We start from the raw sequence: 27,960 nt of genomic DNA on the forward strand, positions 1-27,960 counted from the left end.
CAACGTTGAAACAACGCTTGCTAAACGAATTAATTGTTGTTAAATTATCGTTGAAAATGCATGTTCCATCAATGTCCAATGGTTTTTAATGAGTAATGGATGTATTATTGTTGATATGAATTGATTTATAATAGGATAATGTTCCTTTATCATATAAAGTGAATACAGTAATCCCTCGATTTACGTCGTCTCGATTTACGTTGTTTCGATTTACGTCGTCAAATTTTTTGTTCCATCAAACTCTCATTTACGTCGCCATTCGATTTACGTCGTCGATTTTTTTGCCCACTTTATCAGAAACGTCTTCCATAAGAATAATAAGCATCAACGATGATGACATCGAAATATTTCTTCTGAAATTCTTACCGAAATTACTGAATTACCTTTATTTTTTAAGCTTTTTATTATGTACACGAACATACATACATAAATGAACTTAAGAGTAAGTATGAGCAATTTTTAATTCGGTTTACGTCGTTTCGATTAACGTCGTCAAATTCCGGAACCAATCACGACGTAAATCGAGGGATTACTGTATGTAATTTTACAAATGAGGCAATTGTAGAAAGTTTTAACTAAACTAAACGCTGACATCACTCCAAACCCCAAATATAAGTACTTATTTATCGACTAATTGAAGAAATTTTGTTAGACATAATTACTTTTTTTCACATGTTAAGGTGAGTATCAACTTCGAGTTTAACCGCTTAAATCGCTAAAGTGAAAACTACATCAGTAAGAAAAATGCATAAAAATGTATAATTTTAATTTTTTTTTATTTGTTGCAAATTTTATTATAACTTGATGGGGAAAAGCCCAAAGCAAATTTTCACAGTGTTTGTATTCCTTAAAACGGATTATTAAAGAAAAGTAATCGTGATAAAATGACGATTTTAGCGGCTTAAGGTGGGTATTAAGTTCGAGTTTAGCCGCTAAAATCGCAAATTTTTCACGATTACTTTTCTTTGGCAATCCATTTTAAGGAATACAAACTTTGTGAAAATTTGCTTTGTACTATTCCCCATCAAGTAATAATGAAATCTGCAACAAATATGCATAATTTTATGCCTTTTAAGATTTAGTTTTCACTTTAGTGAAAAAATGCGACTAAACTCGAACTTAATACTCACCTTTATTGTCGGGAATTTTCTTTGTATAATTTAGGAATTTGAGATGGTAACACTGAAAAAATGCAACTCTGTGTACAAGAAACAACAATTCATAAACAAACGTGAAACAGTTATAACGGCGAAAACAAGCGTCACTTCGAAATAAGAAAATAAAATAAAGAATAAATATTGGTAAAATGTCTCAAATCTTAACAAAAGGAAAATTAATACCCTTGGTACAACTGAAGGTAAGAAAAATGTCGTGCAATAAAGAATTCATTTCTTTATATTTTCAATTTGTTTCTACAGACACTGATAAAAGGTTGGACTCCATTGGAACGATACCTTTCGTAGGAAAGAATCAAGCAAAGCGACAAAAGCTAAAACACAGAAGAGGTACATTTTGAAATCCTGAATTTATATAATTGTTTTAATTCATTTTTCACTTTACAGATGCTATAGATGATAATTTGGATTCGAGACGGAGGATCACAGTATGCCATCCCATTCCGTAAATAAGGATGACGAGAGTAAGGAAATGTATTTCGTCCAATAGAGACCATAATCAACAAATGTTATTCTTTATCTTTCTATGTAGCTTCATTCAGGGATGAAGTTAGAAGAGAGTTAAGGGCTATTAAGGACGAAATTGGAGAGATAAAAAATGAGTTGAAGAATGAAATTTGCAGTTTACGGAGAAGTTTACTTTATAACTTCAAAAAATGGAGGAGTCTATTATTTCCAACGTGAACACCGTATTAAATAACCATATTAAAATAATTTTTTTTATCAATTAGAAATGTCAATCTTAATCTTAATTATGTATTTTTCCTATTAATTGTTAAGTTTCCTGATGTTCCTTTGTAAAGTGTAAAACACTAATATAAATATAACAATAAAATATTCAACGTATTTTGTTTTGTTTCCATAGCGGTTTTAAGGTACTGTAAAATTATAATTCTAACCCTCCTAAAGCATTCTAGAAACAATTGGAAAGACGTATGAAATGTTTTTCAGTGCTTTTTAATGGTTGTAAAATCTATCGATACACCGTATAACGATGTTATCATTTTGGGGTTGTCTAAGCGTTCATTAAACCATCGGAAAAGCGTATAAAATATTGTTTTCATGACGCTTTGAAAACTTTGTTAAATACAATCGATACACCGGGGAATGATGTTATCATTTTGGGGTTGTAACAACGCTTTTTCCCACCGTGTATCAACCGTTCACAACGCTTTTACAACGCTTTTCCGATGGTTTTTTTCTGACTGGGTAGCTTTATTATACATACTTATTTTGGCTATATACTATGATAGAATTCACAAATCTATTATTATAGTGCTATCAATGTTTATAACTTCTTCCGTAGGGTGAATCGTATAATAAAGGCCTGCACAAGACGTCTTATAAATCGTATTAAGCCATTTCTCTTTATTGAGAGAAAATACTGAAAATATTCGAAAATTTTCTAAAATGAAATGTTGCACTGAAATTGCTACGCAACGTTTATTTTCCTAAACAGCTGTTGTCGACCAACTGTTGCAGATGCTTGTATGTTGCTTTATTTATTTATTTGCAATATAGAACGCGAAAACAAGGAAAATGGAAAACTATGTATTTAATTTAATTTTTTAGTTAAATTAGTTAGAGATAGCGAGTCTAAGTAACGTTGTTTGAGAAAAAAGGCTTTTATAGATAAGAAGAAGAAGTTCTAAATATCTATTAAATGCTGTAAATTAGTATAAGAAATGTGAATAATCAACAATATTAATATTAATATGTTAGTATTCACTCGTTCACTGCATTAACCATTTTTTGTATATTTGCTGCTTGCAGTTTTGCCGATTTTGGAATTGCGAACGTGTTGCGCAGTTTTGCAAATCCGAAAATGTCCTTTGTTCCCTCCTCAAGTACGTTGTGTTATTACCGACAAATAATCATGCATGCATTTGTACCAACACGAAAACTTCCTATAAATTCATCACTTGCTCGCTTACATTACTCTCAAGTATTTTTGAGGCACGCTTTGAATAAGGACTAGATCGTCCTCATCATACGTGGTTCTTCCATCGTTGTCTCTCGTTCTCGATGTTTTGGATTGTCATGCTTCATGTCTCGTTTATATCAACAATGGGGCTATAACCGGTTGTCGAATTTATTACGGTGTAAGCGATGTATTAAAAAGTCTAAGTGTAGTCTAATTTTTTATGTTAAAAAAAGAAAAGTAAAAATCCGAATTCAATTATACTTTGGTATTATCTACTACCTAAATAAATAAATAAAAATAAGAATGACAATATCGTTTGACAATATTCAGTCTGCCGAAACCTGATCCACCACAGTTCGGTTTCGGTCAGGTGTAACCGGTGCTTGGAGTGAGTGCACTTCCGGAACTGCTCCGGCTTAACATCGCTGCGGGAGTATAGTCATACTGACTACGTGGCAGGATGCTGTGGGTCATCTGCCTATGCGACCCACCCGACATCTCCCGTACGCCATTGTGATGGATACAATGTGCTTCGAAAGGATCGCACAAGAAGTGGAGGTGGTGGCCTGGCTTTCATAATACACCGTTCCGTGCAGTATGGACCTATCCCGCTTGTGCCAGACACTAGTGAGCCATATATGGAATGTATGGGGGTAGCAGTTAAGTCTGGGGCTGCCGAGATAGAGCTATACAATGTGCATATACCGCCGGTTGGTAGCTGTGCTCCAGGTTATAGCCCAAACATTGAGTGGCTGTTGTGCGGGCATAACCGATTGGTTCTAGGAGACTTTAATGCCCACCATGAACTTTGCAGATAGATGACTCCACATTTTGCACGGTGAACGAAGAGGCCCCCACGAGAATTATGGGTAACTGCAGCAGTCCGCCAGATTTATCTTTAGCTTCGCCTGGTCTGACAAATGACGTTTCCTGGGAACCCGTCATTTCGTTGGGATCGGACCACCTCCCCATAATTCACACCATCGTCTTTAAAATCAAAAGCGTATTATTTTGTATTTTATGCTTCTATAAATAAATAAAAACAAATAATTTTGTGAAGCAAACATTTTTTTCTCCCGACAGCGACAACTCTTAACGCAGTTTATTATATGATAATTGATTGACTCTTGCGTGCGACACTTAGCAGAAGTTAAGTTGCCCAATCGTTTATAGCAACTCTGTGATCAAAAATATTGTTTTAATTTGTCTTATCTGGTTCAAAAATGTGTTTGTTTTTATTTAAAATTGAAGCATATTCATACATACTTCGTTGTAATCTAAAAAGCATTAACACACATCTTTTCAATTACAAAAGTTTCAATACGTTTTCTCAAAATCTTGCAACACTGTCGTTTCGAACATGCATAAAATCAGCTGCTTTTAAGCAACCGCCATTTTTTTGCAACAAGTGAAAGGGGAATCTTGGACAATTTTTGGTATATTTTTAAACCTTGTTTTTAAAGGGCTTTCATGTTATTTTATTACCCAATATTTATCAAGCATATAAAAAACATAACAGGTTGGCTGATAAGTCCCCGGTCTGACACATAGATAGCGTCGCTAGTATTAAATGTATATTATTTTTATATAGTACCAACCTTCAAATGATTCGTGTCAAAATTTGACGTCTGTAAGTCAATTAGTTTGTGAGATAGAGGGTCTTTTGTGCAGCAACTTTTGTTATTGTGAAAAAAATGGAAAAAAAAGGAATTTCGTGTTTTGATAAAATACTGTTTTCTGAAGAGAAAAAATACGGTGGAAGCAAAAACTTGGCTTGATAATGAGTTTCCGGACTCTGCCCCAGGGAAATCAACAATAATTGATTGGTATGCAAAATTCAAGCGTGGTGAAATGAGCACGGAGGACGGTGAACGCAGTGGACGCCCGAAAGAGGTGGTTACCGACGAAAACATCAAAAAAATCCACAAAATGATTTTGAATGACCGTAAAATTAAGTTGATCGAGATAGCAGAGGCCTTAAAGATATCAAAGGAACGTGTTGGTCATATCATTCATCAATATTTGGATATGCGGAATCTCTGTGCAAAATGGGTGCCGCGCGAGCTCACAACAAAAACAAAAACAACAACGTGTTGATGATTCTGAGCGGTGTTTGCAGCTGTTAACTCGTAATACACCCGAGTTTTTCCGTCGATATGTGACAATGGAAACATGGCTCCATCACTACACTCCTGAGTCCAATCGACAGTCGGCTGAGTGGACAGCGACCGGTGAACCGTCTCCGAAGCGTGGAAAGACTCAAAAGTCCGCTGGCAAAGTAATGGCCTCTGTTTTTTGGTATGCGCATGGAAAAATTGTTATCGATTATCTTGAGAAGGGAAAAAACATCAACAGTGATTTATATATGGCGTTATTGGAGCGTTTGAAGGTCGAAATCGCGGCAAAACGGCTCCATATGAAGAAGAAAAACGTGTTGTTCCACCAAGACAACGCACCGTGCCACAAGTCATTGAGAACGATGGCAAAAATTCATGAATTGGGCTTCGAATTGCTTCCCCACCCACCGTATTCTCCAGATCTGGCCCCAGCAACTTTTTCTTGTTCTCAGACCTCAAAAGGATGCTCGCAGGGAAAAAATTTGGCTGCAATGAAGAGGTGATCGCCGAAACTGAGGCCTACATTGAGGCAAAACCGAAGGAGTACTACCAAAATAGTATCAAAAAATTGGAAGGTCGTTATAATCGTTGTATCGCTCTTGAAGGGAACTATGTTGAATAATAAAAACGAATTTTGACAAAAAATGTATTTTTCTTCGTTAGACCGGAGACTTATCAGCCAACCTGTTATGAAAAATTGAAAATAAAATATTATTTATCAAGAAGAAAGATTACACTAAGAAAAATTCCGTGAAAATTTTTCCCGTCTGTGAGGGGAAAAGTAGCTTACAGAACAACCCCTACGTGAAAAATTCCCCACAAGTCTTTCATGTCAAACCCAACCCGATTTGTATATCCACGTTAAATATTCACAGATGGCCCCGGTTCATCCATATGTATTTTATGAAACGGTGATGACTCGATGTCTCTGTGATGTAATCTTTCAACTACTGCCTCTTCTTTCGTGTTGTTGTAGGAGCATTCGACGCATGCTACTATATATTCTCTCATATATTTCCGCATACGGGGAAACCAAAATGTTCGTTCAAGGTTTTCTAAACTATTTCCCACCCGTAGTGACCTATATTGTCGTTGCAGTACTTCACTATCCCTCTCCATTCAGGATTAATCCCGCTGACTTTTTTGCGGCATCAGCTGGTGATATGCACATTGGTCATCCGTGCGTTCTCTCGATGAACAAAGCTACATTCAAATACCAGAAGTTTCATTTTCTTGGAATTAGTCCCTTTGTAGATTTATCTCTTGTTATAACTGCACAATCGGCAACAGTACACAATGGTTTCCCAGAAAAAAAAACATTCTCGGTGCCCACTAACAATACTTCGAAGTCGTTTGTCTTCGTCAATATACAAATTATCGTTGCAGTGTCTCGTCTGTATCCTCTTGTCTCTACCAATCAAAATGTCAGAAGAAATCAATGATGGAGTTCGGTGTCGTACGTTACTTCGTCAAACGTTGCCACGGATCTCTTCATCAAACTTCGACAACTTCCCGAGTTGTTGTTATTGTAACAGTTCATTGTGCTTTCATCCATTTTTATGTTGTGCGATTTGGTATTTGAGATTGTATCCAGAGTGATATGGTGGTTAGTCGGGTAGGTTTAGCTGGGCAAGCGAAAATATGACACGTGTTATGTTACCGTTGGTTGCAGATGGGACACATGTCAGCTATGCTGCTATCAATCACTGATAGATAGGATAGGCGGCTGCGTTTACGGTATCTTAGTTGGGCCAAAACTACCCTAGTCTGCCGTGGGAGGTCTCATTCCTCCGGTGCTATGGATGGTGGCTGGACTCCAATAACAGAATTATCACCACTTCTGCTACAGTCTTCTTATGAATCCTGATCAGACCTGCCTGTTATGAAGCCTGATATAAGAGGCGCTCTCTTGTAGCGCTGGATCTCGCGCTCTATATGATGTAGATCTACCCTTACATTCCTGGATGGTGATTTTTTATCCGTGAGATGTTGGTTTGGATGATTACTGCGATAACAACCCAGGAGATACTGTTTTGACAACATGTAGTTATGCAGTGGCATGGGCAGACGACTTAAAAAGGCTGTCGAATGTGACCCCGAGAATCTTGTGGTAATTTATGGTCGGAATCGTTTCGCCATCGAAACTAATATTCAACTGCCTCCGTACTTCTGTCGTACATGTAGTGAATAGCGTGGCTGAGGATTTGGTGGCGGATATCCTCAAATTTCTAGCAGTGACATAACTGATAAGATCAGCAATCGATCGCAAATCAACATTGGGCCCGGATGCCATGTTTGTGCAGTCGTCTGTGTGTGATCCAATCTCGACGCCGTCAGGAGGGGTGGAATAGAGGATAGGTAGAGGTTAAACAGTGCAGGAGATATCACCCCACCCTGGGAACTCCCTGTTTCACTCTCCGTATATTCCACATGTGACTGGCGCCCGCACAGATCATTAGTAACCCAACGCTTGGTTCCTGCCGGTAGGGATGTGTTCTCGATGTCCTCGAATAGTCTAACGTGGTTGACCGTATTGAATGTCTTCAAGCGCCACGAGGACCGTCCTATGACACGGCTTGAGTTGATTGAGTCCCCAATTTATGTATGCTGAAATAGCATGCATAGCCGTGGTCGTATTATACACTTTGCGGAATCCATGTTGATGATTGGCACCTGTAAATTTTCCACAAGGCTGGGAAGGAGTAGTGGCTCAAGTTTCTTGGCTACTGACGAGAGAAGGGAGATCGGTCTATACGATTCAACCTTGCTCGAGTCTTTCCTGACTTCAGTAGTGGAATAATGAGCGAATCCAAGGACAAATTGAGGAGTCTGGTCAAGTTCTCAACTCCCAGTTAGAGGTGCACGTGAGTAATATTTTACTCACGCACACTCACGTCGGAAAAATTTTACTCACGCACGATATTGTTTGGTAGGACTCACGCACACTTACAAAAAGAAAATTTGTAATCACGCACACTCAAGCACGAAATGTCGTGGCTCACGAAAAATACCGTGACTCACGAAAAATATCGTGGCTCACGAAGAATGTCGTGACTCACAAATAAATTCGTTACCCACGCACATTCACGAAAACAATTATTTTCGTGACTCACGCTTGGTTTGTTAATAACGCACACTCACGCCGTTGTCACCAGCGTGACTCACGTGTGAGTCACGAAATTTTTCGTGATTCACGACAATTTCGTGTCACGTGCACACCTCTACTCCCAGTATTCCCAGATGCTTCAGCATTAGCATAGAGAGATAGCATAGAGATTTGATGATGGCAACTTCGGCTGTGGTAAATTGTGGTGTATTGTCGGCTCGGAGACCACGGATTGGATGAATGGCTCTCCGTTTCGCTTTATCACTTTCGGGTTGTCGGTTGAAAAATCTTGCGCATTTCTTCGGATCAGTACTGTCACGTTGCCAAAGGTGACTAAAATCACACCATCCCTAGTAGCGGGGTTCGAGAGGGCTCTCACTGTTGACATCTTACCTGTTCCTGTGCTTAAGTTATGCGCCGTTCAGTCTATAAGTTTGTCCGGACGGAATCTTACAGTGTGGCCAATCGCTACGAATTTTCGGCGATGACTAAATAATCGATAAATGTGTTATCGATCACATTCGATTATGCCGTCGATACTACAGGTGATCTAAAGATCTAAGGAAATATCTGGCGAACTTCTGCAATTACCCATAATATTCGTGGGGGTCTCTTCGTTCACCGTACAAAACGTCATCGGAGTCATCTATCTGCTCTGCCAAAGGTATGCCTCTCTTGTCATTACAGAGTCGATGAATCCCTCAAAGTGGATCCCATTTATTTACACTCATTTTCTTATCTTCACTTTGACTATGATGTGATTTTGACAATTTTATTTACATTCGCCATCGATTGGTGTTTTAATGAGCAATCTGCTGACCGATGTGTTGTTCGATTGAATATAGCACATCTCTCCTTCTTCAGTGGCTTTGGACAATTCTTGCTTCCCACAATTAATTGTTTCATATCAACGGCTGTGCATTCTTTGGAAATGTAATCGATTACAGCAGTTTTGTGACCAAAAATATTGTTCAAAACCCTTTTGTTTAAATCTCAAAATGTAATGATATAATTCACACATAAAGGTCAGTACTATGTTCGCTTTTTGCATTGAAATTACTTTATTAAAACAGTTCAATACAAATTAGATAAAGTAACTCAATTGATGCGTTGTTTCTTTTTCCTCTAAGTTTCGGCAAGACTTTACAGGAATATATTTGTTTTCATTTATAATTTTGATTATTTAAGGAAAAGTAATCGCGAAAATAAAGTGGTTTTCATCTCGAAAACCGAACATAGTACCCACCTTAGTACGTTTGAAAACTAACAAGCATTGACACAATTTTTTATAAATAAAATTAGCTGCTTTTAAACCATTCCTAGTAACAGATGAAAAGAAAATCTTTGCAAATTTCTGCTATATTCTTTATCGAGCTTTCATGATATTTTATCACACAATACTTATCAAACAAATAAAAAACATAAGAAAATTTCAAAGTCTTTTTCTGTAAATAAGAAAGATTCCAACGTAAAAAGTTCCAACTTGTTTATCTTATTCTTATAATCTTCAATCTCATTTCTATTAAACTAATGACAATGAGAGTATAAAATACTTACCACATTTTGCACCATACAAGCACGCTGATCGCGCATTGTACGTACAATATCCAATGGATAGACTGGTTCGCGGGCTTCCATTAAAGCCAATGCCGTGTCCATTAATATTAATACGCCTGTACGCCCTATACCTGCCGAACAATGTACTATCACAGGTGGGTTCGCGGCACTAATACATCTGCAAATGTTGAGAACTTAATAATGTTTAGTGCATGCTAAAAAGACTTATAATACATACTGATGGATACTAGTAGATACAGGTGTTTCGTCTTCTGGGGTCACACCATTACTAGCTGCACATTTGCGTTCGCTCATTATACCACCATTTTCATCTGCATCAGCATCTAATAGACGCACTTGCTTTAGACTCTCTTCAATTTCCTGCAACAGAGTGCGATTACGAGCATTTCGTACTCTTTCAACGAATTCCAGGAAAAGATTTGGATCTGATGGTACGCAATGGTCTGGCCATGCAAGATATTGCATATGTTGTATATGACGTTGTTCGCCTGTTCGTCGGTCACATAATAAAAATTCACGGAAAACAAAACTTCCTGTTTCATCCGGTTTTTCGCTGAGGCACTTGACGCATAGACCTTCTCCCAGTTGTAGTTCATCTCCAGTAACTGGCCAGTATTGGTGACATTTTTGTCTACCAGCTTCCATGACAGTCGTTAGCATAACAACTAAATGGCTACTCTCCTGTTGAACCATGCGCCAAAAGTCAGTTGTTGTCGAAGCCAGAGGACCTTGTGTTGCAATGTAGCGATTAATACCACCTGGGATTTCCATATTGACATAATTTGCATTTATATAATCTCCACTGGAATTATTTACGAGTGTAACACGTGTACAATCGTATGGGGATATATCGCGATAGCGATTCTTTGCTACATTTTCGGGTTTTCTTGCTTCTGTTATGGCCAGATCAGGATTTTTTCGATACATCAATTCATATTGTGCCAACAATGCCCCAGAGGCTAATCCATCACTTAACAGCAATAGGCTTTGGGTAAATAATGCATCTCCATCAAGCAAATTGGAGTGAGATCCAATTTCATCGGTCTCCGGTACATACTGATATAAAGGTTCTTCCTCCTCGGTCAAAGGACCAATTGAGCAAGGTCGCATTGTTAGAAGTAGTTCCCCGGTACGAGTATTTCTACATTCCTTAATCATATTAACTACTTGTTCATGCTTTAGACCCATAACTTCTCTTCCGTTAATAAGGACAACTTCGTCGCCTTCACATACACGCGGTGTACATCGATCGGCCGGAGTATTTGGAACCACTTTCGATACTTGAACCGGTAGACTAAGATCGATACCGCCTTTGACATTGAAACCAAATCGGCCATGTTCATCGGCCAGCAAACGTATGGTTATTAGATCGCTTCCACTTTCCGGTTGCATCTTCGAGCACCCATTGATAAATGTTGATATGCCTGCATTTGGACTGTGGGATCCTGTGCTATAAGCAGGCACAGGAGATTCGAAGCGACGGCCACATTGATCTATGTAACCGGCATCTCTGCATGAGTTAAATATTTAAAATTTTTATGCAATCATACGTTCCCCTGTTTTCTTTATCTACTTACAATTGTATATCATATTCATCACTTTGTTGTTCCCAAGCTTTGCGTGGCATTGTATCCAATTGCTTGGATGTTACCTTATTGTCATGATGTGGACGGCTAGTTTTTGTAATTGTTAAAATGGACGTATGTGGGGTAGCAAGAGCGGACGGAGCTTTGCCATTATGGGTAACACTACCGTTACTATCGGAGCCACTAGCACCATTTGCCAAAGGTGACAATGTGGCACCAGTCGGCCCAATAGTTATAAGCCGTTTACTTGGCGAACGAACAAAGACTTTGTGTATTTTAGCACGTTGTTTGGACTCCTGTACAGCTTGCAATTCAGTTCTTCCAGAGTAATAAAATCTACTTAAAATCGTAAACAATTTTAATAAACATAAATTCTACAATCATCAGTACCAAGAGTAACCTACTTTGATCCTAGGCTTAAATTAAGAAATCGCGACAAACGATGTGGTCGTTTCAGACGGAAAAATGAATGGTGTTCTACACACGATTTCCACAAAGATTTTGCATGCTTGTGTGATGACATGCTGAAGCCCAACAAGGTGTCATAGCTCTCACACTTATTACAAATAAAATATTTAATTCAAATAGCAGCTAATCTAAAATATATTATGAGATGATTACTTACAGGTTCCCTGCGCAATTGAATGAAGAAGTCTTTGCGTTTAAAAGAAACTTTTACCATTTTGGACCATGAAAAGGTATTGATACGTAAACCATTTTGAAAAACCAATAAGCCTATGGCAGAAACACCCAGTTGTAGTTCTTTGCTATTTGAATCCTGCAAAAGAGAGACGCGGTATTATGACTAAGTTTTGTAACCAATCTGCTATCAATGAATATTTATGTATGTACACCGGAATATTTTACAATCTTACTCTTGTAAGAGTTATATTTTTGCAAATTGCAAAGAATATAGCCCCATACATTGATTTGTCAATAGATTTCTTGCATTCAATTTTACTTAAAACGTTTGGTGTATGAAAAGTAAATTTGACGAATGCAATAGCATAGTCGTTCCCTTTCGAAGTTCTACTTTAGTTACTTGTATATATATTGTGCTCCTGAGATGTCTATGTTCAGAGAATATCAGATTACAAAGAAAAGTACAATGTGTAGCAAGCAAAGTGAATAACGAAAAGGTTTTCGTTCGATAATGTAATTTTTTAAAAATAAAGTATATTTCAATTAGATTGTTTACAATATAAATATCAGCAGTCTACCAAGTATTTTTTCCGTTTCTTTTTTCTCCTCTTGTCAGATTTTTAAGGGTTCTTGCCTATGTATAACATATATATTGTAACTGCATCATCACTTATGATAAATGATTTGGATTCGACACAATTTTCTACAAAATTTCCTGGATACCGGCTAGCAGTGGGATTTCCTTTATGACAGACAGAATCTTATTGTACTTTTTGTTATACTTTTTCGTAATTCTCCTTATCTATTATTTTGGGTTGGAAATTGAAATTGTCGATCATTGTAGATAATATTAGACCTGTTTTTGTTCAGCACTGGATTAAGGATGCCAGATTTTGAAGAGGCAAAAAGAGCACATTCAGTTTATAAAAAGAGCACATACGAAAAAAAAGAGCACACTTTTTCAAATAAAATAAAAACATTTAATTCCATAATAATTCATTTAAACATAAAAATGGTTCATAAAATTTACATAAAATAAACCACTTTCAACTCAAGCTCGAGTTCGAAAATACTGGCAACACTGTTTACTTTTACCATTTATTGAACCGCGTTGGAGTTATATTTGTTGTGATGCACACAAAGAGCACAAAAAGAAAACTTAACTGGCATCCCTACACTGGATGCAACATTTTTATGAGCTATTCAGAATCGTTGCACTGGTGTCCAGAACATATCATCAGTACATGTCGCGTTGATGTTGCCAGATTGCATTTTGATAAAGTGACGTTCTTTCGATTCACAATAGCAATTTATTGTTATTTGCCGAATAAAGGTGAGTATTAAGTTCGAGTTTAGCCGCTAAAATCGCTAAAGTGAAAACTAAATCAGTAAGAAAAATGCATGAAATTATACATATTTGTTGCAAATTTTATTATAACTTGATGGGGAAAAGCCCAAAGCAAATGTTCACAAAGTTTGTATTCCTTAAAATGGATGATTAAAGAAAAGTAATCGTGAAAAAATGACGTTTTTAGCGGCTAAACTCGAACTTAATACCCACTTTAAAGGTAAGTACTATGTTCGCTTTTCGCGTTGACTTTATTAAAACAGTTCAATATAAAGCAGATAGATTAACTCAATTGATGTGCAGTTTCTTCTCTGCCAGCATTTCAAAGTTCCATTTCATCCTCGTCGCTACCACAGACTCGTAAATAACACTACAACAATCGCCAACTGTGATGGGGGAAGCATATCAAAAAGTACAAAATGTACATGAAAGTATTTTGCCATCACTATTCTTAGAAGAGCCATTTTATATTTCGTGAAACGCCAAGCGCAACTAGCGTTTTATAATTTATTTAAACAAAAAGGGAAATGAAGTGCTGAAAGTATTGTTACTCTGCTTAAAATTGTGAAAGATAACTCAACATCATTCTATTATTAATGAAAAAAATTATGTTAAATGTGTTGTGATAGTGGTATAAATGTTATATTTATAAGAATTTATAAATGTTTAATCAAATTAATAAACATCTAAACAATCGTGTTTTACTTGACCACAAGATTCTTTTACAACTATCTTAAAATTTACTTTTTCTGATTGTTTGAAGGGGCTCTTATTGGCGTCGTTCTAAATTTATCTAAGAAGGCACCTAATAATTGCACTCATGCGAAACTTTTTTGTAGTAACTTGGCGTGGTACAACTTCTCAATAGTGACGGCGCTTTTCCGACAAGTTTTGGACGATTGTTTTCGACGTCGTGGGGATTCTCAGAAGCGCCGTCAAATTCAAAAAATGTTGGCAGGGTTGTTCCTCTAGATTTCGGCAAGACTTTACAGAAATATGTCTGTTCTCATTTATAATTTAATTATTTCAGGAAAAGTAATCGCGAAAATAAAGTGATTTTCAACTCGAAAACCGAACATAGTACATGAAATTCAAAGTGGTACAGTACAGTATCATTAATAATCACAGCAGTAAATATTTATTACTGTTTGATACATACATAATGTCATAAATAAACATAGCAGTAAATAAAGGGTGATTTGTTAAGAGCTTGATAACTTTTTAAAAAAAAAAACGCATAAAATTTGCAAAATCTCATCGGTTCTTTATTTGAAACGTTAGATTGGTCCATGACATTTACTTTTTGAAGATAATTTCATTTAAATGTTGACCGCGGCTGCGTCTTAGGTGGTCCATTCGGAAAGTCCAATTTTGGGCAACTTTTTCGAGCATTTCGGCCGGAATAGCCCGAATTTCTTCGGAAATGTTGTCTTCCAAAGCTGGAATAGTTGCTGGCTTATTTCTGTAGACTTTAGACTTGACGTAGCCCCACAAAAAATAGTCTAAAGGCGTCAAATCGCATGATCTTGGTGGCCAACTTACCGGTCCATTTCTTGAGATGAATTGTTCTCCGAAGTTTTCCCTCAAAATGGCCATAGAATCGCGAGCTGTGTGGCATGTAGCGCCATCTTGTTGAAACCACATGTCAACCAAGTTCAGTTCTTCCATTTTTGGCAACAAAAAGTTTGTTAGCATCGAACGATAGCGATCGCCATTCACCGTAACGTTGCGTCCAACAGCATCTTTGAAAAAATACGGTCCAATGATTCCACCAGCGTACAAACCACACCAAACAGTGCATTTTTCGGGATGCATGGGCAGTTCTTGAACGGCTTCTGGTTGCTCTTCACTCCAAATGCGGCAATTTTGCTTATTTACGTAGCCATTCAACCAGAAATGAGCCTCATCGCTGAACAAAATTTGTCGATAAAAAAGCGGATTTTCTGCCACTGATTTTGGTAATAAAATTCAATGATTTGCAAGCGTTGCTCGTTAGTAAGTCTATTCATGATGAAATATCAAAGCATACTGAGCATCTTTCTCTTTGACACCATGTCTGAAATCCCACGTGATCTGTCAAATACTAATGCATGAAAATCCTAACCTCAAAAGAATCACCCTTTATTTATTACTATTTGAGAATATCATACATTAAACATGTAAGGTTTCACTTGTTTTCTGTGATTGTTTTTAAACATCTGATGACAGTGTTGCACATTTATGGATATGTCCTGGATAAACGTTAACAATTCTGCTGGATTTGACATATTATTCTTTGGACTTATTCGGTAATGCAGGAGAGCGTTATATGGATCCGTTTTACTATCCCGACAGGTTGCAACGAAACGAAATAATAGTGTAAAACAAAATGTGTTTGTCCTTACACAAATTTATTTAATTGTGCCTCATATTGTTTAATGTGTGTGTGCTTTGTATGGCCACTATACATACCCACTGTTCTACTCTCCACATACCCACTGTCGTTCAATGCAGTCTGGGTGGGTATGAAAACAGTGATTCATAAGACATTCTGACTTTCAGAATATAAGAATATAAACTCGGGGTCTTTGGGCAACGAGGAAGAGTCCCGACAGCCGAAGGGTATTGAACACGACGAGTGGCACGACCGCAGTCAGTTCACACTAAGCGACTGGAACTCTACCACCGCACTAGTGTTTCGGCATTTAGCTTGCTTACGCACTAATTGTTTCGGCAATTAGCTTGCTTCCGCACTAATCGTTTACCGACGATTAGCTTGCTTCCGCACTAATAGTTTCGGTTATTAGCTTGCTTCCGCACTAAACGTTCTTCGGCGATTAGCTTGCTTCCGCACTAATCGTTCATCGGCGATTAGCTTGCTTCCGCAATTATTGTTTCGGCAATTAGCTTGCTTCCGCATTAATCGTTCCCCGACGATTAGCTTGCTTCCGCACAAATAGCTTCGGCTATTAGCTTGCTTCCCCACTAATCGTTCTTCGGCGATTAGCTTGCTTCCGCACTAATAGCTCCAGCTATTAGCTTGCTTTCACTAGTAGCTTCGGCGCGTAGTTTGTAGATTTTTTTACTAACCTAACAACGAATCAACTATCAACACCGAATCACCGCATCACCCGAACCATCAACATCTGCCAACCACCGACAGCCGACCAAACCAACACAACCGACTCATCAACACCGGACAGCCACCGACGGCTGACCAGCAAACCACCATCACCATCACCGAATCATCAACCGAATAGTCAACGACGCCGAATCGTCAACGACAATCCCGAACCATCATTGCCGAAGAACCCATCAACGGGATCCGAACCGAAAAATCGCCGACACCGTACCAACGACTTCAGCCGAACCAAATCGTCAACAACCCATCCGCCGGTATCTTAACTAAAAGGCTACATAATAAATCACCGACTCCCCAGCATACATTGCAAACATAAGCATTATACGTATATAAGGCCAAATAAATAAAGATCGTACTACTATTATTATATAAATACCACCAAATCGTATGTTCTTAATTTAAGGTTCGTGAGTCCTTAAAGTTGATCCTGGACGACCATTGGTCTACCTTAGCCGACGACAAAACCACATTACAAAATGGCGCCCGAGCAGGGGCCGGATCAAAATCGCACTGCGGAAAACCAACACAAAACCGCCAAAGAGGATGATACCGGTTCAACACGCGATGACAGTACGACAAATCATCACAAGCACTTGACCACCGAGTCTTTAGGTCTTTAGATTGGCAGCCACCGTGGTGCAATGGTTAGCATGCCCGCCTTGCATACACAAGGTCGTGGGTTCGATTACTGCTTCGACCGAACACCAAAAAGTTTTTCAGCGGTGGATTATCCCACCTCAGTAATGCTGGTGACATTTCTGAGGGTTTCAAAGCTTCTCTAAGTGGTTTCACTGGAATGTGGAACGCCGTTCGGACTCGGCTATAAAAAGAATGTCCCTTGTCATTGAGCTTAACATGGAATCGGGCAGCACTCAGTAATATCACAATGGTGGTATCACAATGGACTGAATAGTCTAAGTGAGCCTGGTACACAATCCAGCGCCTGCAGAAGGAGCTCGCAAATACAATAGGCAGAACCACAGCTGGAGATGTAGGGAAGTCAATCCCACGGCGGCGGGTTCTACGCACCGGATTGACCCGATGGATACCAGCCATCGGCCAGCGGCTGCCACCTCAGTGTACGTGTTGTCTTGTCCATTTTTTCGTGTTGGAGAAGGTGCATCCCGGGGAGCCTTCTCCGCCTGCTTTTGGTCCGAGCCGGGATAGAGGAAAACCCCGGACCATGGTACTGTGCCGTCTGCCGAAATCGAATTCACCATCGCTCGGTTTCGGTGAGGTGTAACCGGTGCATGGAATGGGTGCACTTCCGGAATTGCTCCGGCCTAACATCGCTGCGGGAGTATAGTCAAACTGACTTCGTGGCAGGATGCTGTGCCAATGACAGCAGCAGTGGGTCATCTGATTATGTGACCCCACCGACTTCTCCCGCACAACAATATTCTCCGCCGCAGCATCTTACACCGAATATTGTTGTACCAGTTCCGGAGAGTGCATCATTTTTGCAATTTAATTGCAACGGGCTCCGTGGTAAGATTAGTGAAATCGTAGACTTTATGAATCGGAAAAGGATAAGGGTCGCGGCGATCCAGGAAACAAAGCTGAATCCCACCTGCAGCCTACGACATTGTGATGGGTACAATGTCCTACGGAAGGATCGCACAAGAAATGGAGGTGGTGGCCTGGCTTTCATATTACACCGTTCCGTGCAGTATAGACCTATCACGCTTGTGCTAGACACTAATGACCCGTACATGGAATGTATGGGGGTAGCAGTTAAGTGTGGGGCTGCCGAGATAGAGCTATACAATGTGTACATACCGCCGGTTGGTAGCTGTGCTCCTGGTTATAGCCCAAACATTGAGTGGTTGTTGAGCGGGCATAACCGATTGGTTCTAGGAGATTTTAATGCCCACCATGAACTTTGGCATTCTCTCCTGGGTAATGACCAGAGGGGCATAGCTTTGGCAGAGCAGATAGACGACTCCACATTTTGCACGGTGAACGAAGAGGCCCCCACGAGAATTATGGGTGACTGCAGCAGTTCGCCAGATTTATCGTTAGCATCGCCTGGTCTGATAAATGACGTCTCCTGGCAACCCGTCATTTCATTGGGTTCGGACCACCTCCCCATAATTCTCACCATCAACCGACCCTCCGATTTCATAACCTCTGAACGCCGGACGTTTATTAATCAAAAGAAAGCCAACTGGGAAGGCTTCAGAGAATACACCGATCGCCGCTTCAGTGAGCTCCCGTCCCCCTCACATGTTCATGTTGCCCAGAGGGAGTTCCGGGACATCATCAACGCAGCAGCCGCTCGCTTCATACCCGCTGGTCGAATTGCCCAGGTGAGGCCCAACTTCCCAGCCGAAGCGGCGGGACTCGCAGACGAGCGTGATGAACGCCGTCGTGCTAACCCTGCTGATCCTAGAATCAGAGAACTAAATCTAGAGATTAGTAAGATAGTCGACGAGCACAAGCGGAACACTTGGTTAGAGCACCTGAAGCAATGTAACTTAGGAACAGGAACTGGTAAATTGTGGTCAACAGTTAGAGCCCTCTCGAACCCCTCCACAAGGGATGATGGGATTTCAGTCACATTTGGCGACGTAACTGTGACTGATCCGAAGAGGTGCGCCAAATACTTCAACCGACAGTTTGTCGAGCATCCCGAGAGTGATAGAGCGAAAAGGAGAGCCACCCGTCGTGTACGTGGTCTCCGAGCCGATGACACACCACAATTTACTGCAGCCGAAGTTACCAATGTCATCAACAGCGCGAAACCATCTAAGGCGCTGGGCCCTGACGGAATTTCAATGCTAATGCTGAAGCATCTGGGAATACTGGGAGTTGAGTACCTGACCAGACTCCTCAATTTGTCTTTGGAATCACACATTATACCCGATGTCTGGAAAATGGGAAGGGTGATTCCACTACTGAAACCGGGCAAAGATTCGAGCAAAGGTGAATCGTACAGACCGATATCCCTTCTTTCGCCAGTAGCCAAGACACTTGAGGCATTACTCCTCCCCAGCCTTGTGGAGAATTTTCCAGCTGCCCACCATCAACATGGATTCCGTAAGGTACATAGTACGACAACAGCCTTACATGCCATTTCGACACATATTAATAAGGGACTAAACCAGCCCAGGCCGTGTCACAGGACGGTCCTCGTGGCGCTTGACCTATCGAAAGCATTCGATACGGTCAACCATGCCACATTATTTGAGGACATCGAGAATACGTCCCTACCGGCAGGAGCGAAGCGTTGGGTGCTGAATTATATGTGTGGACGCCAGTCGTACGTGGAATTCAGGGACAGAAAGTCAAGACCGCGTAGAGTTAAACAGGGAGTTCCCCAAGGTGGGGTGATATCTCCGGCACTGTTTAACCTCTACATGTCCTCGATTCCACCCCCTCCTGACGGCGTCGAGATTGTATCATATGCGGATGACTGTACAATCTTGGCATCTGGGCCCAATGTTGATGACATTTGCGATCGGTTGAACGTCTACATAGCTAATCTTACCAGTTATTTCACTGCGAGAAACTTGAGGATATCCCCCACCAAATCCTCAGCCACACTATTTACTACATGGACGGCAGAAGTGCGCAGGCAGTTGAATATCAGAGTCGATGGAGTAATAATTCCGACCACAAATTACCCCAAGATTCTTGGGGTCACATTCGACAGCCTTTTTAGGTCATCTGCCCATGCCACTGCAATTTGTAATAAGCTCCGTGGTAGAAACAAGGTCCTCAAGTCACTAGCCGGCAGTACTTGGGGTGCGGACAAAGAAACCTTGCTAACTACTTATAAGGCAATTGGCCGGTCAGTGGTAAACTATGCAGCGCCAGTGTGGACACCGCAGACCAGTGATACGCAGTGGAATAACATACAAACCTGCCAGAACGCTGCTCTTAGAACTGCGACTGGGTGTCTCCGCAGCACACCCCTGGATCACCTTTATGTGGAGACAAAGATCATCCCTGTGCGAAGACACAACTACATGTTGTCAAAGCAGTATCTCCTGGGTTGTTATCGCAGTAATCATCCAAACCACCATCTTATGGATACACAACCACCACCCAGGAACGTAAGGGTAGATATACATAATCTAGAGCGCGAGATCCAGCGCTATAAAAGAGAGCCTCTACATCAAGCAGCGTACCAGGCAGGTTTGAACAGGATTCATGAGGATACTGTAGCTGAAGCGGTGAGAAGCTACAAGGTTAATCCTGTTCTTGGAGTCCGACCACCGCCCATAGCACCGGAAGAAAGAGACCTCCCACGGCAGACTAGGGTAGTTTTGGCCCAATTAAGATCAGGCAAGTGCAGCCGCCTCAATTCCTACTTATCGGTGATTGATAGCAGCGTAGCTGACGTTTGTCCAATTTGCAACCAAGGGCCACACGACACGCGTCATCTTTTCTCTTGCCCAGCCAAACCAACCCGACTTACCACCAGATCACTCTGGACACACCCCATCTTAGTCGCAGAGTTCCTTGATCTGCCAACAAGCTGATGTACCAAGCGTATAACATGAAATGGATGAGATCACAATAAACTGTTACAACAACAACAACAACATGTAGGGAAGTGGGTCACTTTCGTTTTCAGTGCAAAAACCGAACGATTTTGTTTTGCTCCTATTGCGGTGAGGAGGGTCTTCCAACTATAGATTGTCAATGCCACGAAAAGCGACCAGCTAAAAGAGTCGATATGTCACCGACTAGCCAATACTTCGTAAAAGTGTTCGTCTGTGGCAAGCAGTTTGATGCCTTGATTGACACAGGGGCTACATCGAGCTACATATCCGGTACTATGAAAAGGTTTTTATGTAGCCAAGGGCTTAGGGCGGAATGTCTACGAAGAGAGATACAAATGGTCGACCTGCGAGTGGTATCATGCGGTGACATATTTCCTCTCGACATAACCTATAACGACAAGGCTACACGTTTAAAGGCAGCCGTATTACCTACTCTAGCCGAACTCGTCATTTTAGGAATGGATTTTTTTATGTCAGAGGAATGTCACTCTGACCTTGGACAATGAAATCATAAGCTTCCCAGTTTCCGACCCGATTACAAAACAACATTCCTTGAATACCCTTACATCGAGAGACTTCCTTCCTACCGAAGAGAACGAAGCCCTTTACAGTCCCACTATTGGACGAGTCAGTAGTCTTCGTAAGTCAACAGAACATTGCATCTTTTATTGAATGACAAACGTTCTTTCATGCCACTAAGGGTACATAAGTCCACTAAATACCAGCCAAAACTCCAAAAACTGAGATTACAACCGCTACCGTCAAAATCACAACCGCCGAAATCACGACCGTCAAAGCCACTACAGCCGAAACCTCAACCATCGAAACCACAACCGTCACAACTGCAAACGCCGAAATCACAACTGCCGAAACCACAACAGTCGAAATCACGATCAACGAAACCACAAAAATGATATCACGACCGCCGAAATCACAACCCTCGAAACCACCACCTGCCGAGCTCCCTTCGGGGAGTAAACGATACCTCGAAGGTAGTGCGAGTCCATAGGCTAAAAACACGACCACAATATGCTTCATTTTAAAGGAAAAGAAAGCTCACGCTTTCTTTTGCAAAAGGAGGGGAATGTAAGGAAACGAAATACATTTTTGAATTACCGATAGTGTAAAACAAAATGTATTCGTCCTTACATAAATTTATATGTATGAGAACAGTGATTCATAAGTGATTCAGCGACATTTATTTTTGCGTGCTATGAGTATAATTCTCATCTACGTCGTGGCTGTAGGAGAATATAAACTCAGGGTCTTTGGGTAACGAGGAGGAGTCCCGACAGCCGACTCCAGTTCAGGAAGAGTCCCGACGACCGCAGTCAGTTCACACTAAGCGACAAGAACTCTACCACCGCACTAAGTGTTTCGGCATTTAACTTGTTTCCGCACTAATAGTTTCGGTTATTAGCTTAGTTCCGCACGAATTGTTTCGGCAATTAGCTTGCTTCCGCACTAATAGCTTCGGCTATTAGCTTGCTTCTGCACTAATAGCTCCGGCTATTAGCTTGCTTCTACTAGTAGTTTCGGCACGTAGTTTGCAGATTTTGAATGGTGCAGGGAGTAATCATCCTCACATCTATCTCTTTGATGTAACTATATAACAGTCGTCCGCATAGGTTATCAGATGGACATCTGGTGGGGTCGAAGGAGCTCCTGCCATGTAAAAGTTAGAGCGGGACCCCTTCAAGAATCTTTGTAAGCGGGAAATTACAGTATTGGGCCGATACTAGTTTCCACAGTGTGCCTATTTTTCTAGTTTCAGAACCAGAACACATTTCTAAAAAACCCGATTTACTTGAAATTTACAGAGAACGTAGGAGAAAGTCAGTAAATCAATAAAATGCGTGATTCATCGATATCTGTTCGAGTATTTACACCTCTTCCTTGTCCCATTTTTTCTTGGTGGGACACCTGAAAGCAGGAGTGTAGTGTCCAAACATCTTGATTCCCGAGCAACGCAAAAGTACCCAATTGTGACATTCTCTGTATATCACAGAGTAACTTCTGCTTCAGTAATTTGTCAAGATTTATTCATGTACTTCTATATAACGTATATTATTCTTACCATTGCTTTATGTAAATCAATTCCATATAAGTCAAGTCTTTTTGCATGTTCAAGATAATTGTATTCAGCATCCGCCGGTAATTGGCCGCGATGCAATTTGTGCAACTCTGATATTTTACGTTCGGCATCTGGTGTTTGGTCAACCAATAGTTGCATATTACTCAAGTAGCCAGCCTTATGCTCCGAGGGATTGAAATCGCCCAATTCAGCTGAAAAGATTTTGTTATATATTTTATATGGAGTCCACAAATCAGTTTAAAAGTATAACTTACATTGCACTGTATAACTTGCCAATAAGCATTGCGTATTAAGTGAGCATGGCAATTTGCCCAACAATATGTTACGTTTTATTTGTAAATAAAATTGATAACGTGTATATTCTTCTTGTAATCGACTGGGATCACTTACATAAAACTGCGAAAAATACAAAATTTTTTACATTATTCAATTCGAAGAATATGAGCTACAATAATTACCTTAACCCTAAATTCTAGCAGTGGTACGGCTTCATTGTCCAAAGCAACACTATTGCATTGTTTCTTAAATAATTTTTGCGCATCTACCCACCGCTAAGAAAATAAATTTATGTTTTAATTATGAAGAGTTTTCTTTGTTCAGAGGAAAAACATACCACAACATCTCCAGGCTTTGAGGGAAACAATAAACCAAAATAGTCCCTTTCGGATAGTTCGAGAAATTGATATACTTCTTCAAGTAAATCTCCGCCTTTGGACCGTTTCTGGAAATAAAAATATTACATACACAGGTTTAAAATTATTGAACGAAAAAAACGTATAAAATTAATGGAAGTGAATACGGATCGATATTGACCTTTTATTGTGATTTTTCGCTCATTAGGAGATGTGATTTCGCTCATTAAGTGTAATTAGGAGATGTGATTATCTGGGGGTTAATATGCACTCATGTTGATCAGTTTTAATTTTAATTGAAATGTCAGTGCTATTTTGGTTTATATCAATATGTAGCAGTGGCTTTTTAAGAATGAATACTTTAATCGCCCAGCGAATTGAAAGTGGATCAGATGAACAGTGTGGTTCTAGTATGTTCACGAAGTCTAATCTGGGGATAAACGTATATAAAGCAAATTAATAGTTATAGACCGATGGCTACTAATGCCCTCATCACGAACCAAATTTCATATAAAGCAGGTGAATAGAGGCATCATGTACATATTTTTCAAGACGATTGACAGAAAAGTAAGCTTTCAGGATGATACAGATATCAAAACGGATCGGTTCACTGTGAGAGAAAAAAGCATTCTGGTTGAAGTGATTCTGAAGATGTGAAATATGGGGATCAGGTGCGTAATTGAATTGTATGATTGAATTTATAAATAACATAACATATTTTTTATGTCATTTATTAGACATATTTTTTATCTAATATTTGTTTGGTTCCCCGTCTTTTGATTTCAATACGAGTCTGTCGTCTTTTGATGATAATATTGGCACCATTAAATGAGCCTAGATGACCGTCTTTTTCAAGAGGGGTGGTGTAGATATCTATATAAAGAATCGTTTGAACTGTAAACTTGTTTTTAAGACTTCTGAGTGTCATTGTGAGTCCCTGTTTTTTTTTAACTTTGATTTGGCAATATTTTGCTATTTTTTAAGCAAATAGAACCCAAGACAATTGAAAAACTTATTGTAAGTACTGCAATAAGGCTAAATCGGTTATTCGAAAAGCTAAGAAAAACATTTGTCTAGTCTCTTTGAGGGGTTGAACTGTTCTGGGAAGCTTCTTCGTAACTCGGGATGTCTTGGTGATGATTCTGTGGACTCTGATTTGGTTTTAATGAGTCAATCGATTTTTCACAAACGTACACACAAAAAAATGTTTTCTGATTCAATCACGAAATTAATTGATCCAATTACTTTTTTAATTTAAATGTCTTCAATCACAGAAATGATAGTATCAATTAAAAAATTAATTGATACTATTAATTTGTGTGATTGATTTTGATTTCAATTAAAAAATTTGTTGATTCAATTAAATTTTTAATTGAATATTTTTTATGTTACGATTGTGACTGCCGATCAGAAATAATAAAACAGCTTTAGAAATGTGAGTTTAAGGCTATGCCGTGTTTTAATATTAATATTTAATCACTAATCTTTGTAATACAGAGGATTAAAATACGTCTTTTTTTCTAGTTGGATATTATAGAAGAACCACTAAAAAGGAATCATCGTTGACAGTCTTCTATCCTCACACCAGTGTTGCCATATGGTGTTTACAATTGGTGACAATTTATTGGGGTATCCCAACATCTCTCCTTCTTTTTGGAAGCACATAATCCTCTGTCCACATTGGACGTGTCTTCCTCCTAGCCGATCGCCGAATCATTCCCTGCGGTTGAGAATCACTTGAAGGTGTTGTTGAAGAGGTTGTAGCTGTTGAGGATAACATTGGTGTATTCGCTTGCAATGGCGGTGGATTGAGCAATAGACTTGGCGATGGTGTTGTTATAGTTTCTAAGTTCCTATTGGATACGTCGATGTTCTCACAATTGTTGTCGGTGCCAACTTGTATACTTGTTGGAGTATCAAATTCAACGTATTCGAAAAGGTTTCCTATTTGTGCGGTGTCGTCTGGCACATATCGCTTCCTCATTTGATTCACATGCGATGTAATCGTCTTGCCTGGAATTTTGTTCGATTGTACCTCGTACATGACATTGTCTATGCGTTTTGTTACCACTCCTGAGTGCCACTGTGATTCATTCCTTTTATATATTTTTACGAAGACATTCTCACCACATTTGTATGATCGTTCCTTTGCTCCATGTCTTGCGTTGAATTGCCTTTCCATTTGTTCATTTTTCTCGGCTTTATTGCTTTTCGGTTTTTGTAATAGATCGAGATTAGTTCTAAATTTTCTGCCTATAAATAGCTTCGATGGAGATTTATTTCCCGGCGTATTTGCATTTGGAGAGGAACGATAACACTTTAAAAATGTTTGAAGATTCTCTTTTGACGTACCTTCCCCGTGTAATTTTTTAACGCTCTTTTTAACGTATCCACGAATCTCTTAGCTAACCCATTGGATTGTGGGTGATAAGGGGCAGTAAATTTATGATCTATTCCATTTGCTATGCAAAATTCACTAAAATTCTGACTACTGAACTGCGTTCCGTTATCGCTTACAATCAGTACTGGATTACCAAATTGCGACGTGAAATCACCCAAACAATCCAATATCATCAAAGTAGATATTGATTTCAGTTCATATATTTGTGGCCACTTTGAGAACGAGTCGACAATGACAAAGTAATACATATCATGCAATGGACCTGCTATGTCGATATGTATTCTCTCCATAGGTTAAGAGGCTTGTGGCCAAGATGATAATGTCGTTTTTGGTAATGTCTTTGCAACAGATGCACATTTATCACATGACTGGACCAATAGTTTAATATCATCATCTATATTTGGCCAGTAAACGTAACTTCGGGCTAGTGCTTTGGTTCTTTCTATGCCATCATGACCTTTATGAAGTTCCTTCAGAATACGTTTACGGAAACATTTAGGGATGACAATTCGATCACCGTACACACAAAAAAAATTTTTTTGATTTCAATCACGAAAATCGCGGATTCAATCATTTTTTTAATTGAAATGTCTTCAATCACGAAAATGATAGTATCAATCACCCATTTTGATTGAAAACCAACACGATTTTCAATTAAAAATTTAATTGACTTTTGTAACGGAATCAATTAATTGTGTGATTGAATCAATTAAAAACGTGATTGATTTTTAACATAAAATTCAATCACAGTTTTAATTGAATCAATTAAAATTTTAATCAATTTCGCGACAAAAATCAATCAACTATTTGATTCATTCAATTAAATAATTAATTGAAATTGGCTATAAATTTCAATCAAAAAATTTATTTATTGCGCCCCCAAAATCATATTTAGTTTTATTTGAAATAAAAGAAAATATGTGTTCCTTATAAAATATATTTAATATTTTATTATTTTTTGAATTATGCAATAGACAAATAAATTTGGTTCTTGTCATTTGTGTTTTGTTCTAACATAACTTACACATACAATTACTATCAATAACAACTATAGGGTGAAAAAAATAGACTATATAAATCATTATTTTCCTTATCATAATAACCATGTCAGCATGTTCCTTCTAATATGTAAATGCGCCTAGATTTCCAATAAATTTAATTTAGCCTGTAAGCTAAATTAGTTTTTCTGAAAGTAAACAGTATAATTCGAATTTAATTTTGTTCAATTAAAAGTTAATTTTGCTAAAACTTACCTGCATAGAATATCAAGTTAAATTCTTAGTTCCAGGTTGCAGATTTATAATCTTCTTTTGCAGTTGTAGTCTTCTAGCATAAAAAGGTGTATTAAGGAGCTCGGTAATAATTAATTAATTTTAGTACAATTCCTTTCCAAAATTTCCACACATTGAAATCGTCTATTAAAACTTGAACCAATACTTTGCAAATTCTGGAAATAGAAAAAAATATAAATGGAAAATACATATTTTTTTATTATTTTCGGATATTTTTCATATTTTTAAATTCAAAAGAAAGAACTTTTTTACCATTACATAATTCAGCTCATTAGTTTATATATCAGATATACTGCTCTCTACTTGGGTTCAAACTGAAAAAGGCAGGTAAAACAAAAATACAATTTAATGCAAACGCTACTTCGCAACTTCAAGACCCAACAAACCCATACCGCTCTTGGTTTTAAGAAAACTAGGAGTGAAAAAATTATA

At 39.0% G+C, this 27,960-nt stretch overlaps 1 protein-coding gene and 1 long non-coding RNA gene across 7 annotated transcripts in view; one reads left to right on the forward strand and one right to left on the reverse strand.

Annotated features, from left to right (window-relative positions):
• Positions 1-27,960, reverse strand: part of Ptpmeg (protein tyrosine phosphatase Meg) — a 45,654-nt gene that overhangs the window by 1,177 nt on the left and 16,517 nt on the right. For 4 of the 5 annotated variants that reach the window (XM_075308611.1, XM_075308612.1, XM_075308610.1 and 1 more), the window contains 9 exons: positions 23,817-23,924; positions 23,662-23,754; positions 23,458-23,599; positions 23,186-23,394; positions 12,112-12,264; positions 11,891-12,042; positions 11,478-11,825; positions 10,118-11,410; positions 9,880-10,057 (listed from right to left, as the gene is read on the reverse strand). In XM_075308611.1, coding sequence (XP_075164726.1) covers positions 9,880-10,057; positions 10,118-11,410; positions 11,478-11,825; positions 11,891-12,042; positions 12,112-12,264; positions 23,186-23,394; positions 23,458-23,599; positions 23,662-23,754; positions 23,817-23,924 — 2,676 coding nt within the window. The remainder of the gene's footprint in view (positions 1-9,879; positions 10,058-10,117; positions 11,411-11,477; positions 11,826-11,890; positions 12,043-12,111; positions 12,265-23,185; positions 23,395-23,457; positions 23,600-23,661; positions 23,755-23,816; positions 23,925-27,960) is intronic. The other variant, XM_075308614.1, reaches the window with a different exon arrangement.
• On the forward strand, positions 655-1,871 carry LOC142237239 (uncharacterized). 2 transcript variants are annotated; one of them, XR_012722408.1, is made up of 5 exons: positions 655-680; positions 1,165-1,357; positions 1,419-1,505; positions 1,563-1,639; positions 1,708-1,871. It is a non-coding gene; the product is annotated as an uncharacterized LOC142237239 (long non-coding RNA). The 2 variants fall into 2 exon arrangements; XR_012722407.1 differs by having other exon boundaries at positions 1,165-1,639.

Source organism: Haematobia irritans, chromosome 4 (genome assembly GCF_050003625.1).
Source record: "Haematobia irritans isolate KBUSLIRL chromosome 4, ASM5000362v1, whole genome shotgun sequence".
In the NCBI taxonomy this organism is placed as follows: domain Eukaryota; kingdom Metazoa; phylum Arthropoda; class Insecta; order Diptera; family Muscidae; genus Haematobia; species Haematobia irritans.